The 18918-nt window shown below is 43.9% G+C and overlaps 1 protein-coding gene across 1 annotated transcript in view; it reads left to right on the top strand.

Moving 5' to 3' along the window:
- Positions 1-18918, top strand: part of mesh (sushi domain containing 2 mesh) — a 103754-nt gene that overhangs the window by 25382 nt on the left and 59454 nt on the right. Inside the window, exons 5-9 of the mRNA XM_071656751.1 lie at positions 929-1112; positions 5257-5394; positions 9180-9348; positions 11097-11354; positions 17553-17746. Of these exons, the coding sequence (XP_071512852.1) occupies positions 929-1112; positions 5257-5394; positions 9180-9348; positions 11097-11354; positions 17553-17746 (943 nt within the window). The remainder of the gene's footprint in view (positions 1-928; positions 1113-5256; positions 5395-9179; positions 9349-11096; positions 11355-17552; positions 17747-18918) is intronic.

Here is an 18918-nt window from a genome sequence, read left to right as displayed (position 1 = left end):
GACCACTCACCAGAACACCTGCCCTGGTGTTGACCACTGACCAGAACACCTGCCCCAGTGTTGACCACTCACTAGAACAACTGCCCCAGTGTTGACCACTGACCAGAACACCTGCCCTAGTGTTGACCACTCACCAGAACAACTGCCCCAGTGTTGACCACTGACCAGAACACCTGCCCTAGTGTTGACCACTCACCAGAACAACTGCCCCAGGGTTGACCACTGACCAGAACACCTGCCACAGTGTCGACCACTCACCAGAACAACTGCCCCAGTGTTGACCACTGACCAGAACACCTGCCCTAGTGTTGACCACTCACCAGAACAACTGCCCCAGTGTTGACCACTGACCAGAACACCTGCCCTAGTGTTGACCACTGACCAGAACAACTGCCCCAGAGTTGACCACTCACCAGAACACCTGCCCTGGTGTTGACCACTGACCAGAGCACCTGCCCTGGTGTTGACCACTGACCAGAACACCTGCCCCAGTGTTGACCACTGACCAGAACACCTGCCCTGGTGTTGACCACTGACCAGAACACCTGCCCTGGTTTTGACCACTCACCAGAGCACCTGCCCTTGTGTTGACCACTGACCAGAACACCTGCCCTGGTGTTGACCACTCACCAGAACACCTGCCCTTGTGTTGACCACTGACCAGAACACCTGCCCTGGTGTTGACCACTCACCAGAACACCTGCCCTGGTGTTGACCACTCACCAGAACACCTGCCCTAGTGTTGACCACTCACCAGAACACCTGCCCTGGTGTTGACCACTCACCAGAACAACTGCCCCAGTGTTGACCACTCACCAGAACACCTGCCCTGGTGATGACCACTCGCCCTAGTGTTGACCCACCATGTGTCATGTGCTTCCCCCCAGAGCAGAGTAGTAGAGATGTGTTCAGGTCATGCAACACACAGGTTGGAGCGAGATCTACCTTCTCGTCAGGACCAGTTCGGTGTGGAGATCAGGGAACGGATCAAGTGGGACGTACGTGAAGGTATTGTGGGCGCAACCATCTTCAACCCTAAACACATTATCATCGTTACATGGAAGAACTTGACCTTCGCTGGTGGTTCCCTGAACACTGATGCTAAATATGTGGTACGTTCCTATGTTCACTCTACACACATGTTCTCATGTGATAACAACATTATATACTGCCTCATACCTTACCATGTCTCACACTATGCTTACAACTGATGAAGCTCTGGTATGATATCATCAACTGATGAAGCTCTGGTAATATAATGGTATGATATCATCAACTGATGAAGCTCTGGTAACATACTGGTATGATATCATCAACTGATGAAGCTCTGGTAACATACTGGTATGATATCATCAACTGATGAAGCTCTGGTAACATACTGGTATGATATCATCAACTGATGAAGCTCTGGTAACATACTGGTATGATATCATCAACTGATGAAGCTCTGGTAACATACTGGTATGATATCATCAACTGATGAAGCTCTGGTAACATACTGGTATGATATCATCAACTGATGAAGCTCTGGTAACATACTGGTATGATATCATCAACTGATGAAGCTCTGGTAACATACTGGTATGATATCATCAACTGATGAAGCTCTGGTAATATAATGGTATGATATCATCAACTGATGAAGCTCTGGTAACATACTGGTATGATATCATCAACTGATGAAGCTCTGGTAACATACTGGTATGATATCATCAACTGATGAAGCTCTGGTAACATACTGGTATGATATCATCAACTGATGAAGCTCTGGTAACATACTGGTATGATATCGTCAACTGATGAAGCTCTGGTAACATACTGGTATGATATCATCAACTGATGAAGCTCTGGTAACATACTGGTATGATATCATCAACTGATGAAGCTCTGGTAACATACTGGTATGATATCATCAACTGATGAAGCTCTGGTAACATACTGGTATGATATCATCAACTGATGAAGCTCTGGTAACATACTGGTATGATATCATCAACTGATGAAGCTCTGGTAACATACTGGTATGATATCATCAACTGATGAAGCTCTGGTAACATACTGGTATGATATCATCAACTGATGAAGCTCTGGTAACATACTGGTATGATATCATCAACTGATGAAGCTCTGGTAACATACTGGTATGATATCATCAACTGATGAAGCTCTGGTAACATACTGGTATGATATCATCAACTGATGAAGCTCTGGTAACATACTGGTATGATATCATCAACTGATGAAGCTCTGGTAACATACTGGTATGATATCATCAACTGATGATACTTGTGTTATCTTTCCCTCACCTTTATATTACCCCCACCCACCACCCATCATCACTGTCTCACCCACCACCCATCATCCACTGTCCCACCCATCATCCATCATCCACTGTCCCAGCAATCACCCACTGTCCCAGCCATCATCCACTGTCCCAGCCATCATCCACTGTCCCACCCATTATCCACTGTCCCACCCATTATCCAGTGTGCCAACCACCACCCACTGTCCCAGCCATTATCCACTGTCCCACCCACCACCCACTGTCCCAGCCATTATCCACTGCCCCACCCACCACCCACTGTCCCAGCCATCATCCACTGTCCCAGCCACCACCCACTGTCCCACCCATTATCCACTGTCCCAGCCATCATCCAATGTGCCAACCACCAGTCACTGTCCCAGCCATCATCCACTGTCCCACCCACCACCCACTGTCCCACCCATTATCCACTGTCCCACCCATCATCCAGTGTGCCAGCCACCAGTCACTGTCCCAGCCATCATCCACTGTCCCAGCCATCATCCACTGTCCCAGCCACCACCCACTGTCCCAGCCATCATCCACTGTCCCAGCCACCACCCACTGTCCCAGCCATCATCCACTGACCCACCCATTATCCACTGTCCCACCCATTATCCAGTGTGCCAACCACCACCCACTGTCCCACCCATTATCCAGTGTGCCAACCACCACCCACTGTCCCACCCATTTTCCAGTGTGCCAACCATCATCCACTGTCCCAGCCATCATCCACTGTCCCACCCATTATCCACTGTCCCACCCATTATCCAGTGTGCCAACCACCACCCACTGTCCCACCCATTATCCAGTGTGCCAACCATCATCCACTGTCCCAGCCATCATCCACTGTCCCACCCATTATCCACTGTCCCAGCCACCACCCACTGTCCCAGCCATTATCCACTGTCCCAGCCATTATCCACTGTCCCAGCCATTATCCACTGTCCCACCCATTATCCAGTGTGCCAGCCATTATCCAGTGTGCCAACCATCATCCACTGTCCCAGCCATCATCCACTGTCCCACTCATTATCCACTGTCCCAGCCATCATCCAGTGTGCCAGCCACCAGCCACTGTCCCACCCATTATCCACTGTCCCACCCATTATCCACTGTCCCACCCATTATCCAGTGTGCCAGCCACCAGCCACTGTCCCAGCCATCATCCAGTGTGCCAGCCATTATCCACTGTCCCACCCACCACCCACTGTCCCAGCCATTATCCACTGTCCCACCCACCACCCACTGTCCCAGCCATCATCCACTGTCCCAGCCACCACCCACTGTCCCACCCATTATCCACTGTCCCAGCCATCATCCAGTGTGCCAACCACCACCCACTGTCCCAGCCATCATCCACTGTCCCACCCATTATCCAGTGTGCCAACCACCACCCACTGTCCCAGCCATCATCCACTGTCCCACCCATTATCCAGTGTGCCAACCACCACCCACCGTCCCACCCATTATCCACTGTCCCACCCATTATCCAGTGTGCCAACCACCACCCACTGTCCCACCCATTATCCACTGTCCCACCCATTATCCACTGTCCCACCCATTATCCAGTGTGCCAACCACCACCCACTGTCTCAGCCATCATCCACTGTCCCACCCATTATCCACTGTCCCACCCATTATCCACTGTCCCACCCATTATCCAGTGTGCCAACCACCAGCCACTGTCCCAGCCATCATCTAGTGTGCCAGCCATTATCCACTGTCCCACCCATTATCCACTGTCCCAGCCATTATCCACTGTCCCACCCATTATCCACTGTCCCAGCCATCATCCACTGTCCCACCCATTAGCCACTGTCCCAGCCATCATCCAGTGTGCCAACCACCAGTCACTGTCCCAGCCATCATCCAATGTGCCAACCACCAGCCACTGTCCCACCCATTATCCACTGTCCCACCCATTATCCACTGTCCCACCCATTATCCAGTGTGCCAACCACCAGCCACTGTCTCAGCCATCATCCAGTGTGCCAACCACCAGCCACTGTCCCAGCCATCATCCAGTGTGCCAACCATCATCCACTGTCCCAGCCATCATCCAGTGTGCCAGCCATCATCCACTGTCCCAGCCATCATCTCGTGTGCCAGCCATCATCCACTGTCCCTAGCCATCATTCAGTGTGCCAACCACCAGTCACTGTCCCAGCCATCATCCAGTGTGCCAGCCATCATCCACTGTCCCAGCCATCATCTCGTGTGCCAGCCATCATCCACTGTCCCAGCCATCATCTCGTGTGCCAGCCATCATCCACTGTCCCAGCCATCATCCAGTGTGCCAACCATCATCCACTGTCCCAGCCATCATCTCGTGTGCCAGCCATCATCCACTGTCCCAGCCATCATCTCGTGTGCCAACCACCAGTCACTGTCCCAGCCATCATCTAGTGTGCCAGCCATCATCCACTGTCCCAGCCATCATCTAGTGTGCCAGCCATCTTCCACTGTCCCAGCCATTATCCAGTGTGCCAGCCATCATCCACTGTCCCAGCCATCATCCAGTGTGCCAACCACCAGCCACTGTCCCAGCCATCATCTAGTGTGCCAGCCATCATCCATTGTCCCAGCCATCATCTAGTGTGCCAGCCATCATCCACTGTCCCAGCCATCATCCAGTGTGCCAACCACCACCCACTGTCCCAGCCATCATCTAGTGTGCCAGCCATCATCCACTGTCCCAGCCATCATCTAGTGTGCCAGCCATCATCCACTGTCCCAGCCATCATCTAGTGTGCCAGCCATCATCTAGTGTGCCAACCACCACCCACTGTCCCAGCCATCATCTAGTGTGCCAGCCATCATCCACTGTCCCAGCCATCATCTAGTGTGCCAGCCATCATCCAGTGTGCCAGCCATCATCCAGTGTGCCAGCCACCAGACACTGTCCCAGCCATCATCCAGTGACTCAAGTACTTTCTTCTCCTATCCTGCAGACAAACACTTTCCAGCTTGTCGTGGCCACGGACGAGATCCGTACGTACTGCCTCTTCAACTACCAGCACATGAGCTGGACCTCCCACACTGAGGCTGGTGGCTCTACTGATGAAGGCCAGGGCGGAGTTCCAGCTTATGTAAGTCTCCACACCTCCCTAGTACCTGTAAATTTCCACTCCTGCCTGAAAACCTGTAAGTATGCACACCTCCCTAGTACCTGTAAGTCTCCACACTTCAGCTGCACTCATGTCTCCACACTTCAGCTGCATTCATGTCTCCACACCTCAGCTGCTCTCATGTCTCCACACTTTAGCCATATCTGTTAGTCTTCACACCTCAACAGCACGTGTAAGTCTCTATACCTCCCGAGTACCAGCAAGTTGTCAGGAACATTTGGCTGGAACATTAGGTAGAAGTAGTCAGTAGGAACATTAGGTAGAAGTAGTCAGTAGGAACATTAGGTAGAAGTAGTCAGTAGGAACATTAGGTAGAAGTAGTCAGTAGGAACATTAGGTAGAAGTAGTCAGTAGGAACATTAGGTAGAAGTAGTCAGTAGGAACATTAGGTAGGAGCCTAATGTTGTAGTGATTATCAGTAATGACCTAGCATATCAAAATTGATTCAGGCATCATACCATAATACCAAGAGGATGCAAAGTTTCAAATGATATACACTCTTTAGAATGCCCTGATCAAACTTCTTTTGGAATATGTTATTCAGATCTGTTCACCAAAGATGATCACAGCTGAAAAATATTAAGGCAAATTCAAGAAGATAACAAAACTAATTTTTTTACCCTGAAAGAAGCCTGCTGAAGAAAGACTTAGTGATCTTAAAGTGATTTAAAAACCCTGAGGAGATCTAATGGAAGCTCAAAATTTTTATTTTTTTTTATTTATTTTGCTTTGTCGCTGTCTCCCGTGTTAGCGAGGTAGCGCAAGGAAACAGACGAAAGAATGGCCCAACCCACCCACATACACATGTATATACATACATGTCCACACACGCAAATATACATACCTATACATCTCAACGTATACATATATATACACACAGACATATACATATATACACATGTACATAATTCATACTGTCTGCCCTTATTAATTCCCATCGCCACCCCGCCACACATGGAATAACAACCCCCTCCCCCCTCATGTGTGCGAGGTAGAGCTAGGAAAAGACAATAAAGGTCATATTCGTTCATACTCAGTCTCTAGCTGTCATGTAATAATGCACCGAAACCACAGCTCCCTTTCCACATCCAGGCCCCACAGAACTTTCCATGGTTTACCCCAGACGCTTCACATGCCCTGGGTCAATCCATTGACAGCACGTCGACCCCGGTATACCACATCGTTCCATTTCACTCTATTCCTTGCATGCCTTTCACCCTCCTGCATGTTCAGGCCCCTATCACTCAAAATCTTTTTCACTCCATCTTTCCACCTCCAGTTTGGTCTCCCACTTCTCCTCGTTCCCTCCACCTCTGTCACATATATCCTCTTTGTCAATCTTTCCTCACTCATTCTCTCCATGTGACCAAACCATTTCAAAACACCCTCTTCTGCTCTCTCAACCACACTCTTTTTATTACCACACATCTCTCTAACCCTTACATTACTTACTCGATCAAACCACCTCACACCACATATTGTCCTCAAACATCTCATTTCCAGCACATCCACCCTCCTGCACTCAACTCTATCCATAGCCCATGCCTCGCAACCATACAACATTGTTGGAACCACTATTCCTTCAAACATACCCATTTTTGCTTTCCGAGATAAAGTTTTTGACTTCCACATATTCTTCAACGCTCCCAGAATTTTTGCCCCCTCCCCCACCCTATGACTCACTTCTGCTTCCATGGTTCCATCCGCTGCCAAATCCACTCCCAGATATCTAAAACACTTCACTTCCTCCAGTTTTTCTCCATTCAAACTTACCTCCCAGTTGACTTGACCCTCAACCCTACTGTACCTAATAACCTTGCTCTTATTCACATTTGTTATCAACTTTCTTCTTTCACACACTTTACCAAACTCAGTCACCAGCTTCTGCGGTTTCTCACATGAATCAGCCACCAGTTCTGTATCATCAGCGAACAACAACTGACTCACTTCCCAAGCTCTCTCATCCACAACAGACAGCATACTTGCCCCCCTTTCCAAAACTCTTGCATTCACCTCCCTAACAACCCCATCCATATACAAATCAAACAACCATGGAGACATCACACACTCCTGCCCCAAACCTACATTCACTGAGAACCAATCACTTTCCTTTCTTCGTACACGTACACATGCCTTACATCCTCGATAAAAACTTCTCACTGCTTCTAACAACTTACCTCCCACAACATATATTCTTAATACCTTCCACAGAGCATCTCTCACTGCTTCTAACAACTTACCTCCCACACCATATATTCTTAATACCTACCACAGAGCATCTCTATCAACTCTATCATATGCCTTCTCCAGATCCATAAATGCTACATACGAATCCATTTGCTTTTCTAAGTATTTCTCACAAACATTCTTCAAAGCAAACACATGATCCACACATTCTCTACCACTTCTGAAGCCTCACTGCTCTTCCCCAATCTGATGCTCTGTACATGCCTTCACCCTCTCAATCAATACCCTCGCATATAATTTCCCAGGAATACTCAACAAACTTATACCTCTGTAATTTGAGCACTTACCTTTGTCCCCTTTGCCTTTGTACAATGGCACTATGCAAGCATTCCGCCAATCCTCAGGCACCTCACCATGAATCACACGTACATTAAATAACCTTACCAACCAGTCAACAATACAGTCACCCACTTTTTAGTAAATTCCACTGCAATACCATCCAAACCTGCTGCCTTGCTGACTTTCATCTTCTGCAAAGCTTTTACTACCTCTTCTGTTTACCAAATCATTTTCCCTAACCCTCTCACTTTGCACACCACCTCGACCAAAACACCCTATATCTGCCACTCTATCAAACACATTCAACAAACCTTCAAAATACTCACTCCATCTCCTTCTCACATCACCACTACTTGTTATCACCCCATTAGTTCCCATTTGTTCCCTTGTCTTACACACTTTATTTACCTTTTTCCAAAACATCTTTTAGTTCTAAAGTTCTAAATGGTCCTCTGTTCTTATCGCTACCTCGCAAATGCGGGAAATGGTGAATAGTTTGAAAGAAAAAGATTAGGTAAGGATTCAATGAACAGATGCAAAGATGTGAAATTGAAATGAGGATGTAATAGCAATGCATGTGGGGAAAAGTTTATTCAGCTGGAGAGATGTAAATATTGGAATTAATTACAACTGTACTAGAAACAGTAAATGTTATGATCAGTGTGTACAAATCAAAGCTGGACAAATACCTCAGTGATATCTTTTATCAGTAAATAGAACTGTTTCTAGAGGGAAATATGAAGCTACTACAGTATTTCACCATTTTAGCTTTTTTTTTTCATTCCACATTTAAGCCTTCTTGGAGAAGTCTGTTGTTACAGGAAGGAATTTTTCCCATTCACACTTTCTTATGAAGCTTTTATATCAGCATTTTCTCTCAATACTACCAGGTGTTCCTCCATAGCTCTTTTTCTGTTGGCTGTTGACCTGGAGGAAGTCATGGGTACAGACGTACCTTCTGATTTTACCATTGTATTTTAACCACAAATACGCTTATGTCTTCAGTTGACATTATAGATCATCAGGTCTTCAGTTATTAGCCCTTCCCATGTACCCATGTATTTAGGTGTAGCCTGTACCTGTAATTCATCTTCACCTCACCCATACCAAGAAGTCTTCACTGTACTGGTATGTGGTTCACTGATCCTTCTTTACCTGTTTTAGCACATATGAATTGTATCTGTGATAAGACAATTGATACTGGATTCTCATATTGCCAGGTGGGTTTCAATGCAGGTAATGGGACACGAGCATATGAGTACACGCCATACAGCCAGAAGCTCTATATCCGAGACCTGGCTCAAGCTGGTAATGCTAATGGTATGCCTGGGCGACACATCTTCAGGATTGATGAAAAGATCCTGGCTGGCTGCTGCAGAAGGGAAGAAGGTGGGTTAATTGTTTGTCATTCTCACATTGGTGCCACCTACCTGTATGTTCAATAAGATTAACTTGGCACACAAGGTTCAAGTTATGGTCTCACAAGGTTTATCAACTGTATTCCTATCCTCATTTAGAAAGAACTTCCTGTAAGTTAACATGTAGAGGTGTTACAGGCTGATGGATGACACAGGAGATATGCAGGCTGACAGCTGAATATGGGTACATATAGGCTGATGACTGATATGGGACACATCCAGGCTGATAGCTGACATTGGAGACTTGTAAGCTGCCATCTTGCTTGGGAAAGATCCAAGCTGATGGCTGACATGGGAGACAAGGAGGCTGACAACTTGAAGGTATTTAGGCTGAACGCTGACACAAGGAACACCTGGACTGATGGGTTACATGTCTAATGTGCTACACATATCAAGCTCAGTATGGCAAGATCAAACAATTTACTGTAGCCTTTATACTTCTTGGTGCCCATCTCCAGCAGCAACAGCCAGCACCTGCCTGTAGCCTTTATACTTCCTGCTGTCCACCTCCAGCAGCAACAGTCAGCCACTTGAATGAAGCCTCCATACTTCTATATATTCATATTCTTCATGATATTTGTTCTCCTTGATATATATGGTCACCCTGATTTGTTCTCAACCTAAGTTATTCTTTCCCCAAACTATGTTTCCCCTGATTAACGATTTCCCTGATTTATTCATATGTCTGATGTGTGTTCTCCTTGACATACATCCTCCTTATATACACTCTCATTGATCTCTTAATGTAATACAGGCATTGGTGATTGTATGAGACCTATTATGTATGTTTAAGGTTTAGTGTCTCTCCTTGATATGTGGGAGAAATATAACCACTGAGCATGGCTGAACCATCTTAGGGCTTAAGCTGTGCTGTCTCCACAGTTCTTAAAAGAAGCTTTGGTTATGTTGTAGTTCTTTGATCTGAGATGTAAGATGAAGATGTGGTATCTGATAAAGGAAAAGACTCTATGCTTTGACTTCTTTGCTTACCCAGTGACTTCTTTGCTTTAAAAAAAATCATTATACATTTGCCTACTCAATTACTCCGTTTCCTCCTCCATGATCCTTTTGCCTGCTCAGTGAGCCCTTTACCTGCTCAGTGTCTCCTTTTTAATGCTCACAATGACTCCACTGTTTCCTTAGTCATCCTTGTAGCTGCTAAGTGATTCTTGTTCTGCCTGCTTAATGACTACACTGATTGATCAGTAATAAATCAAAAGCTTTCCTTGGTGTGAGATAGATATAATCTTTTGCGGCTTATGTTGCTCCATGAAAGGAGCTTAAACTGTGGCACCTCCATTTGATATAATGAAATCTCTAAGTTTTACTATATCTTAATAATGTAGTAGAAAAACTGTGGCTCATTTTGCTGAATTATCATCAGTTGTAGTTGTGGAATCTTGTGAGAGCTGCCTATACATAGGAAGGGAAACCTTAGCTTTGACATCCCATGACAGCTGCCTATATATAGGAAAGGAAATTTTACTTTTGATGTACCTTGACAGCTGCTTATATATAGGTTGGGAAACTTTAGCTTTGACATCATATGACAGCTGCCTATACATAAGAAAGGAAACTTTGGCTGTGGCATCTCATGACAACTGTCCTGACATAGTAAGGGAAGCTTTAGCTATAGCATTTTATGGTAGCTGCCTTGACACAGTACCTGTAAGAGAAACTGTAGGTATGGTATCTAATGAGTTTGTTGTGTGCCAACAGAACTGAAGGAATACCCGCTAACCTTCTCGCCGGAGCAAGGTAACATGATGGGTGGGACACTGGTGAACCTCACAGGCCCTTGCTTCAAGACCAGCTACCGTCTCACCTGTCAGTTTGACCGTAGCAATGTAGAGGGCGTTGTGTTAGATGACAATCGTGCTGCATGCATTATGCCCAGTCTCTATGTCTCTGGGTATGTTGACTTCTCCATCTCCATCAATGGCGGACCATATTACTGGAAGGGCAAGTTCTTCGTTGGTGAGTCAAGGACTGGAAATTATGACCAGTCTCTCTCTCTCTCTCTCTCTCTCTCCAAATGAGATATGGGTCAAGAAAGGATTCATTAGCGGTAACATATAGAGCCCCAACAGGGAAAGTGATAGAAAATTGGACAAATGTAAAGAATTTGTCATCAGGAATGAGAGACTAGGAAGTACATTGTGAGGAAAATGTAATCAAGTCAAGTGATAAGTGATATGATTCTGAGAATTTTTCTCACAAGAGTCAGAAACCTATTGATGAAAAAGTATAGTGCATATATAAGAAGCAAAATTCGATACAACTGTGTTGTATGATCACCAATGAAATGGTTAGAAATGAACTTATCAGAGAGAATTCAAAAGCACTTCCTGACAAAATTGAGGGAATATAACCTATGGACTACCATGAAAAGCTGAAAGAGCTGCAACTATGTAGCCTAGATAGAATAAGAGAAAGATACATGATAATCTATGCATGGTAACAAAATGCAAGTTAGAGTAAAATGTGTTAAATCTGAATGCCTTTTCAATGAGGAAGGTTCAGAGTTGTTAAGTCATTAAGAATATCATGGAACATATCAAAAGGCATGTGAAGCGTCTGGGGTAAACCATGGAAAGCTGTGTAGGTATGTATATTTGCGTGTGTGGACGTATGTATATACATGTGTATGGGGGTGGGTTGGGCCATTTCTTTCGTCTGTTTCCTTGCGCTACCTCGCAAACGCAGGAGACAGCGACAAATCAAAAAAAAAAAATATCAAAACTATATTAGACAAAAATGCATCACAGCCCAAGCATGAAGCTAAAATGATAATTCAACACACTGCTAGGAAAAATAGAAACATGCATGGAACAGTTACAGGAAAGTTTAAAAGAAAACTACATATGGCTGAAATCAGTCCCAGATGAATCAAGCATTGATAATTATGTAATGCAGGTGACAGCTGAGATGACTAATCTTATGTATCAAGCAAGATATGCATTGAACACCTCACACCAGCCCTGCCACTTTGGTTAAATCTTGTTTTAGGTACTCATAGGAAGGTAGATACTCTCTTTCTTTGAACATCACTGAACAGTATAGAATGGTTTTCAGCTCAAAGTGCAGAAGAAATTGAATGATGAACTATTCAAGCAATGTGAAATGCATCCATAGTTAGTGAAATATCGGAAGATGGTGTAATTAGAATGATTTATTAGCTCACAGAAAATTCAGCCTCAGAACCAAATTGAATCCCAGCCTTTTTCTTAAAGAAGACAAAAACAGAAATATGAAAGACTGTGTTATTATTCAAACAAAGTCTGAATAAAAGCAAAATTGCAGACATTCACTAATTGGTATATGTATCACCATTTCAGAAAGAAGGAAGTAGTCTTATACTGTACCCAAACAGTACAGAAAGTGTAAGCTTGACTTTACATGTAATAGATGGCTTTGAAAGAGTGATAAAAGGACGTATCAAACCATCTAATCAAGAATAGCTACTTAGACGATAGCCACCATGGATTTTTACCACAAGGGACAGTGTTAGCCTTATTACTCTTCATGATAATGATACCAGACCTTTGCAGTTGAAATAAAGGAAGGCATAGTAGGGAGCTTTGCTGATAACACCAGAGTAAGCAAAATGATTAGATAAGAAACTGATAAAGATTAGGTGTAAAGAGACTCAGACATTATTTACAAATGGGCAGAACTTAAATATGATAGAATTTAATGAAAAGTTATTTGATCGACTAATTCATGAAACAAGTAAGAATACATTGGTGGCACCATATAAAGGGCCAACTGAGAAACTGATAAAAACTGAGAGATTCAAAAAATTTGGGGTGTCATCATAAACAAGAAACTAGAATACAGAGAACACATTGAGAAAATAGCACCATAGTATTAAGCCAAGTAATGAGTGGTATGATTTTAAGAACTTTTTCTACCAGCTTCATGAATACAATAAAAACAAAGTTGGATATAGCTGTTTGTATGGTCCCCAAATGAAACAGACAGAATTAAGGAAATTAAGGAGAATCCAGAAACACCTAACTAACGAAACTGAAAAGGCTGAAAGCTGAGAAAGAAGAGAAATATATATGATAATCTAATCATGGTAACAACTTGAAGGCATAAATGAAACTGTATTTAACCTGAAAGCCTTTCAGCAAGGAAGATACAGGTTTATGAAATCTTCAAGAATACCATAGAATGTATGGAAAATACATCCGATAGAAATACTTTCTGTGAAAGCTCAACAAGGAAGCTAGAGTGATTGTTCACTACACCACCAGATGAACTAGGAAACAAGCATGAACAACAACAGAAAAATTTAAAAGACTTGATACATGGTTGAAATCAACCCCAGATGAACCTAGAATAAACACTTATGTAATGCAGGTGGCTCCTGAGAGAAAGTCTTATTAATCAAACAAAACGTGGTGAGTGTTTCCCACTAGTCTTTCCGTCATGGCAAGCACTCCACCCATTTGTCTTCCTGCCTCACTCATCTCTTTTTATGCTATTTTCTATTTGTTTAGCTCAGTTGAAGGTTTTCAATTGTTGTATTTCAAAATAAGCCAAATAATGATATTCACAATAAAATTTTTTGTGATCTGTAAGGCAGATGTATTTTCATAGAGGTTTCTAAAAATTTTACTTTTAGTTGAACTTCATGCAGTGAAATTAGATTAATTTCTTGAAGTATTGTGGCTATGATCCTTTAACTCCACAGCTTTGGCTGGATGTTGATGCAAGTGGGAGGAGCAGTAGACAGAAGTAGTAGGTAGGAATGTTAGACAGGAGCATTAGGTAGAACATTTGTTAGAATTAGTAGTAAGGATCATTATCTGTGAGCATTAGGTAGAAGTAGTAAAATGGAACATTAGGCAGAAACATAAAGTAGACACATTAGGTAGAAGTAGTTATTAGGAACATAAGGTAAAGGCCTCTGAAAACACAGTGCTAGACTTGCTCTTTGCCAGTGGCCAGTTCAGGGTGAGGTGAGGCATAAAGGCTAAGAAGCAGCACTGGAGTTCAAACAGTTATGAAGAGTCTTTTACCATGGCCACCACCTTGAGGAACTTTCCAAGGGGAATGGGCATCAGGATATAGATAGATGGATAGATTGGTGCAAATATTCACCAACTGAATCATACTCATATTAGTGGTTGTATGGTCAATTAAGGCAAGTTGTGAGAAGGCTTCTCAAAATAGCAAACCTCTTGCCATATCCCTCACTCAAGACAAAACAATGCAGATTCTGAGCAGTCCAGAACCTGGCACCCCACTGGTCTTTGCTTCTCTCAACATTATTTGTTACCAGTTTGCAACCCTGCTCACACACACTACCTTTCATAATCAGGTAAACCTAATCCAGACAACGGTGAAAAGAACCAACCACAACCATTCCTACCTGCTGCTTTCATGCTTACAAACCTTTAGCGATTTTCTGTAGTCTTCTGTGAACCAGTCACAACCCTATAATCTCTCTAGTCCTCTGTGAACTAGTCATAACCCTATAATCTCTCTAGTCCTCTGTGAACTAGTCACAACCCTATAATCTCTGGAGTCTTCTGTGAACTAGTCACAACCCTATAATCTCTGGAGTCTTCTGGGAACCAGTCACAACCCTATAATCTCTGGAGTCTTCTGGGAACCAGTCACAACCCTATGATATCTGAAGTCTTCTGTGAACCAGTCACAACCCTATAATCTCTGTAGTCTTCTGGGAACCAGTCACAGTCCTATAATCTCTGTAGTCTTCTGGGAACCAGTCACAACCCTATGATATCTGAAGTCTTCTGTGAACCAGTCACAACCCTATATCTCTGTAGTCATCTGTGAACCAGTCACAACCCTATGATATCTGAAGTCTTCTGTGAACCAGTCACAACCCTATATCTCTGTAGTCATCTGTGAACCACTCACAACCCTATGATATCTGAAGTCTTCTATGAACCAGTCACAACCCTATATCTCTGTAGTCATCTGTGAACCACTCACAACCCTATGATATCTGAAGTCTTCTGTGAACCACCCACAACCCTATATCTCTGTAGTCATCTGTGAACCACTCACAACCCTATGATATCTGAAGTCTTCTGGGAAGCAGTCACAACCCTATAATCTCTGTAGTCTTCTGTGAACAACTCACAACCCTATGATATCTGAAGTCTTCTGGGAACCAGTCACAACCCTATAATCTCTGTAGTCTTCTGTGAACAACTCACAACCCTATGATATCTGAAGTCTTCTGGGAACCAGTCACAACCCTATATCTCTGTAGTCATCTGTGAACCACTCACAACCCTATGATATCTGAAGTCTTCTGTGAACCACTCACAACCCTATATCTCTGTAGTCATCTGTGAACCAGTCACAACCCTATGATATCTGAAGTCTTCTGGGAACCAGTCACAACCCTATATCTCTGTAGTCATCTGTGAACCACTCACAACCCTATGATATCTGAAGTCTTCTGTGAACCACTCACAACCCTATAATCTCTGTAGTCATCTGTGAACCACTCACAACCCTATAATCTCTGTAGTCATCTGTGAACCACTCACAACCCTATGATATCTGAAGTCTTCTGGGAACCAGTCACAACCCTATATCTCTGTAGTCATCTGTGAACCACTCACAACCCTATGATATCTGAAGTCTTCTGTGAACCACTCACAACCCTATAATCTCTGTAGTCATCTGTGAACCACTCACAACCCTATAATCTCTGTAGTCATCTGTGAACCACTCACAACCCTATGATATCTGAAGTCTTCTGGGAACCAGTCACAACCCTATATCTCTGTAGTCATCTGTGAACCACTCACAACCCTATGATATCTGAAGTCTTCTGTGAACTAGTCACAACCCTATAATCTCTGTAGTCATCTGTGAACCACTCACAACCCTATGATATCTGAAGTCTTCTGTGAACCAGTCACAACCCTATAATCTCTGTAGTCTTCTGTGAACCACTCACAACCCTATGATATCTGAAGTCTTCTGTGAACCAATCACAACCCTATAATCTCTGTAGTCTTCTGTGAACCACTCACAACCCTATGATATCTGAAGTCTTCTGTGAACCAGTCACAACCCTATAATCTCTGTAGTCTTCTGTGAACCACTCACAACCCTATGATATCTGAAGTCTTCTGTGAACCAGTCACAACCCTATAATCTCTGTAGTCTTCTGTGAACCACTCACAACCCTATGATATCTGAAGTCTTCTGTGAACCAGTCACAACCCTATATCTCTGTAGTCATCTGTGAACCACTCACAACCCTATGATATCTGAAGTCTTCTGTGAACCACTCACAACCCTATAATCAGTCTTCTTAGTTTCAGTTAAGTAGAGGCAGCACTATCTGACCTCTGTGTTGGTTCTGGCAACAGTTGCAGCTCTCAATCTATGTATCTTTTATGACCATTAGAACTATTTTCTCGTTGTATGGATGCTGGTCAGAACCCTTCAGCCAGCCCCCTGGTATCTGCTGGGGATCTAATTTGTCCCATCCCTTTAGCCAGCCCCCAGGTGTCTGCTGGAGGATTTAGCCAGCCCCCTGGTGTCTGCCAGGGAATCTAGTCTGTCCCATCCATTCAGCTAGCCCCTTAGTGTTTGTCTGGGAATCAAATCTTAACCTTTCAGCCAGTTCCTCCCATGTCTGTCTGGGGAGGTATTCTTAATACTTTAATCAGCCCCTGATGTTTCTCTGGAGAACCAATCCCAGCCCTTTGGACAGTCCATCTGTCTAGAGTCAGACCCTTTATGTCTGTCTAGGGAGGTAGTCAGGCCCAACCCTTCAGCCAGTCCCTTCATGTCTATTTGAGGTGCTAGCCAGTCCCAACCCTTCTGCTAGTCCCCTCTGTGTTGGGAGGTAGCCAGTCCCAACCCTTCTGCTAGTCCCCTCTGTGTTAGGAGTTAGTCAGTCACAACCCTTCAGCCATTCCCCTCATGTAAATCTGGGGAGGTAACCAAGCTCAGCAGCAAGACCATTACTGGAAGCAAGAGTCATCAACAAGGAACTAGACTGAGCAACACCTAACCAGGTTGTTGCTTGACCATACTCAGAAAACCATAAACCAATAATGCATTATCTTTTAAATCCCTGTGCTTGTGCTTTTTGATGATTTTGATATTCCTTATGAAGAATATTTGATCGTTAACTTCCTTAACACATGTGATTGCTCCTGACAGAGACCCCGCTGACAGCACCTGAGGGAGTCTGGTTTAAGGATGACAGCTTCCGCCAACACTCACCTGAGTCACTGGAGATTGAGTGGCTGGCCGGCAACCTAACCCTGAACAAGGATGCCCAGGTCATCATGTCACTTTGGGGCTACCGGGAGATCAGCATCACCCCTGAGATTGTCTATATTGATAGCCTTGTGGTTAGTCAACCTATATTTTGTAACCCCACCAACATGATGTTATGAGCTTAATGTTACAACCCTTGTGGTGAATAACTGAACACCATTTTTGTAACTCCTTGAGCACAACAGTACGACAATTGTGGTGAGTTACTTAACACCGTATATCTTTTCAAAATACTAGAAAATTCAATTACCAGGACAAATGATATAAAACTCAAAGCTAAAAGATGTAGTATGGATGTGGGAAAAGTTTCTTTTTCCTATAGGTGAGTTGAGCACTGGAATAAGTTACCATCAGACATGGTGAATGCTGAAACTATAAATGCCTTCAAAAGTTGTCTACACAAATGTTTTATAAATTCAGGTATACTCTGAGAAAAATGCCAGAAATAAACTGTATAAATGACAGTGATAATGGGGACGCTAGAAGGCTAATGGCCAGCAGTGGGTAGCTGGTAATAACTTAAAAAACTGTTGAGCAGAATTGCATTTTCTTGTCAAATTAAACTCTCGCTTTTTTTTTTTTATCAGGCAATGCAGTTGTTGGGCAATCTGGCCTCTTGTTGTCTGTCTTTCTCATGTAAACTTCTTTGATCTTGATGATATAAGCCTTGTATACATTACTAAACATCATCTTTCATAAGTCATTGAGCACATAGATATGTACAACCCTTGTGATGGGTTACTGGACATTGTAACTCCCTCAGGATGATGGTACTTTCCTTATGGTGAGTTACTAAACACTGTTAGCCAGAACTCACTCAGCAAGACTCTTGAGAATGACAGTATAATTCATGAATATGACAGCATGACCTTTAAACACATGATAGTATAATTCTTGAACATGGCCGTGTGATCCTTGAGCATATCAGTACAACCCTTGAGCATGATGGTGTGATCCCTGAGCATGATTGTACAACCTTTGAGCATGGCAGTGTGATCCTTGAGCATGTCAGTGCAACCCTTGAGCTTGACGGTGTGATCCCTGAGGATGATGATACAACCCTTGAGGATGACGATGTGATCCTTGAGCATGGTGGTGTGATCCTTGAGGATGATTATACAACCCTTGAGTACGACGGTGTGATCCTTGAGCATGGAGGTGCGATCCTTGAGCATTATTGTACAACCTATGAGCATGGCAGCGTGATCCTTGAGGACAATGGTACAATTGTTGAGCATGATGGTAC

Source organism: Panulirus ornatus, chromosome 63 (assembly GCF_036320965.1).
Source record: "Panulirus ornatus isolate Po-2019 chromosome 63, ASM3632096v1, whole genome shotgun sequence".
In the NCBI taxonomy this organism is placed as follows: domain Eukaryota; kingdom Metazoa; phylum Arthropoda; class Malacostraca; order Decapoda; family Palinuridae; genus Panulirus; species Panulirus ornatus.
The sequence above is the reverse complement of the archived record's forward strand: the minus strand, read 5'-3'. Positions and strand labels throughout refer to the sequence as shown.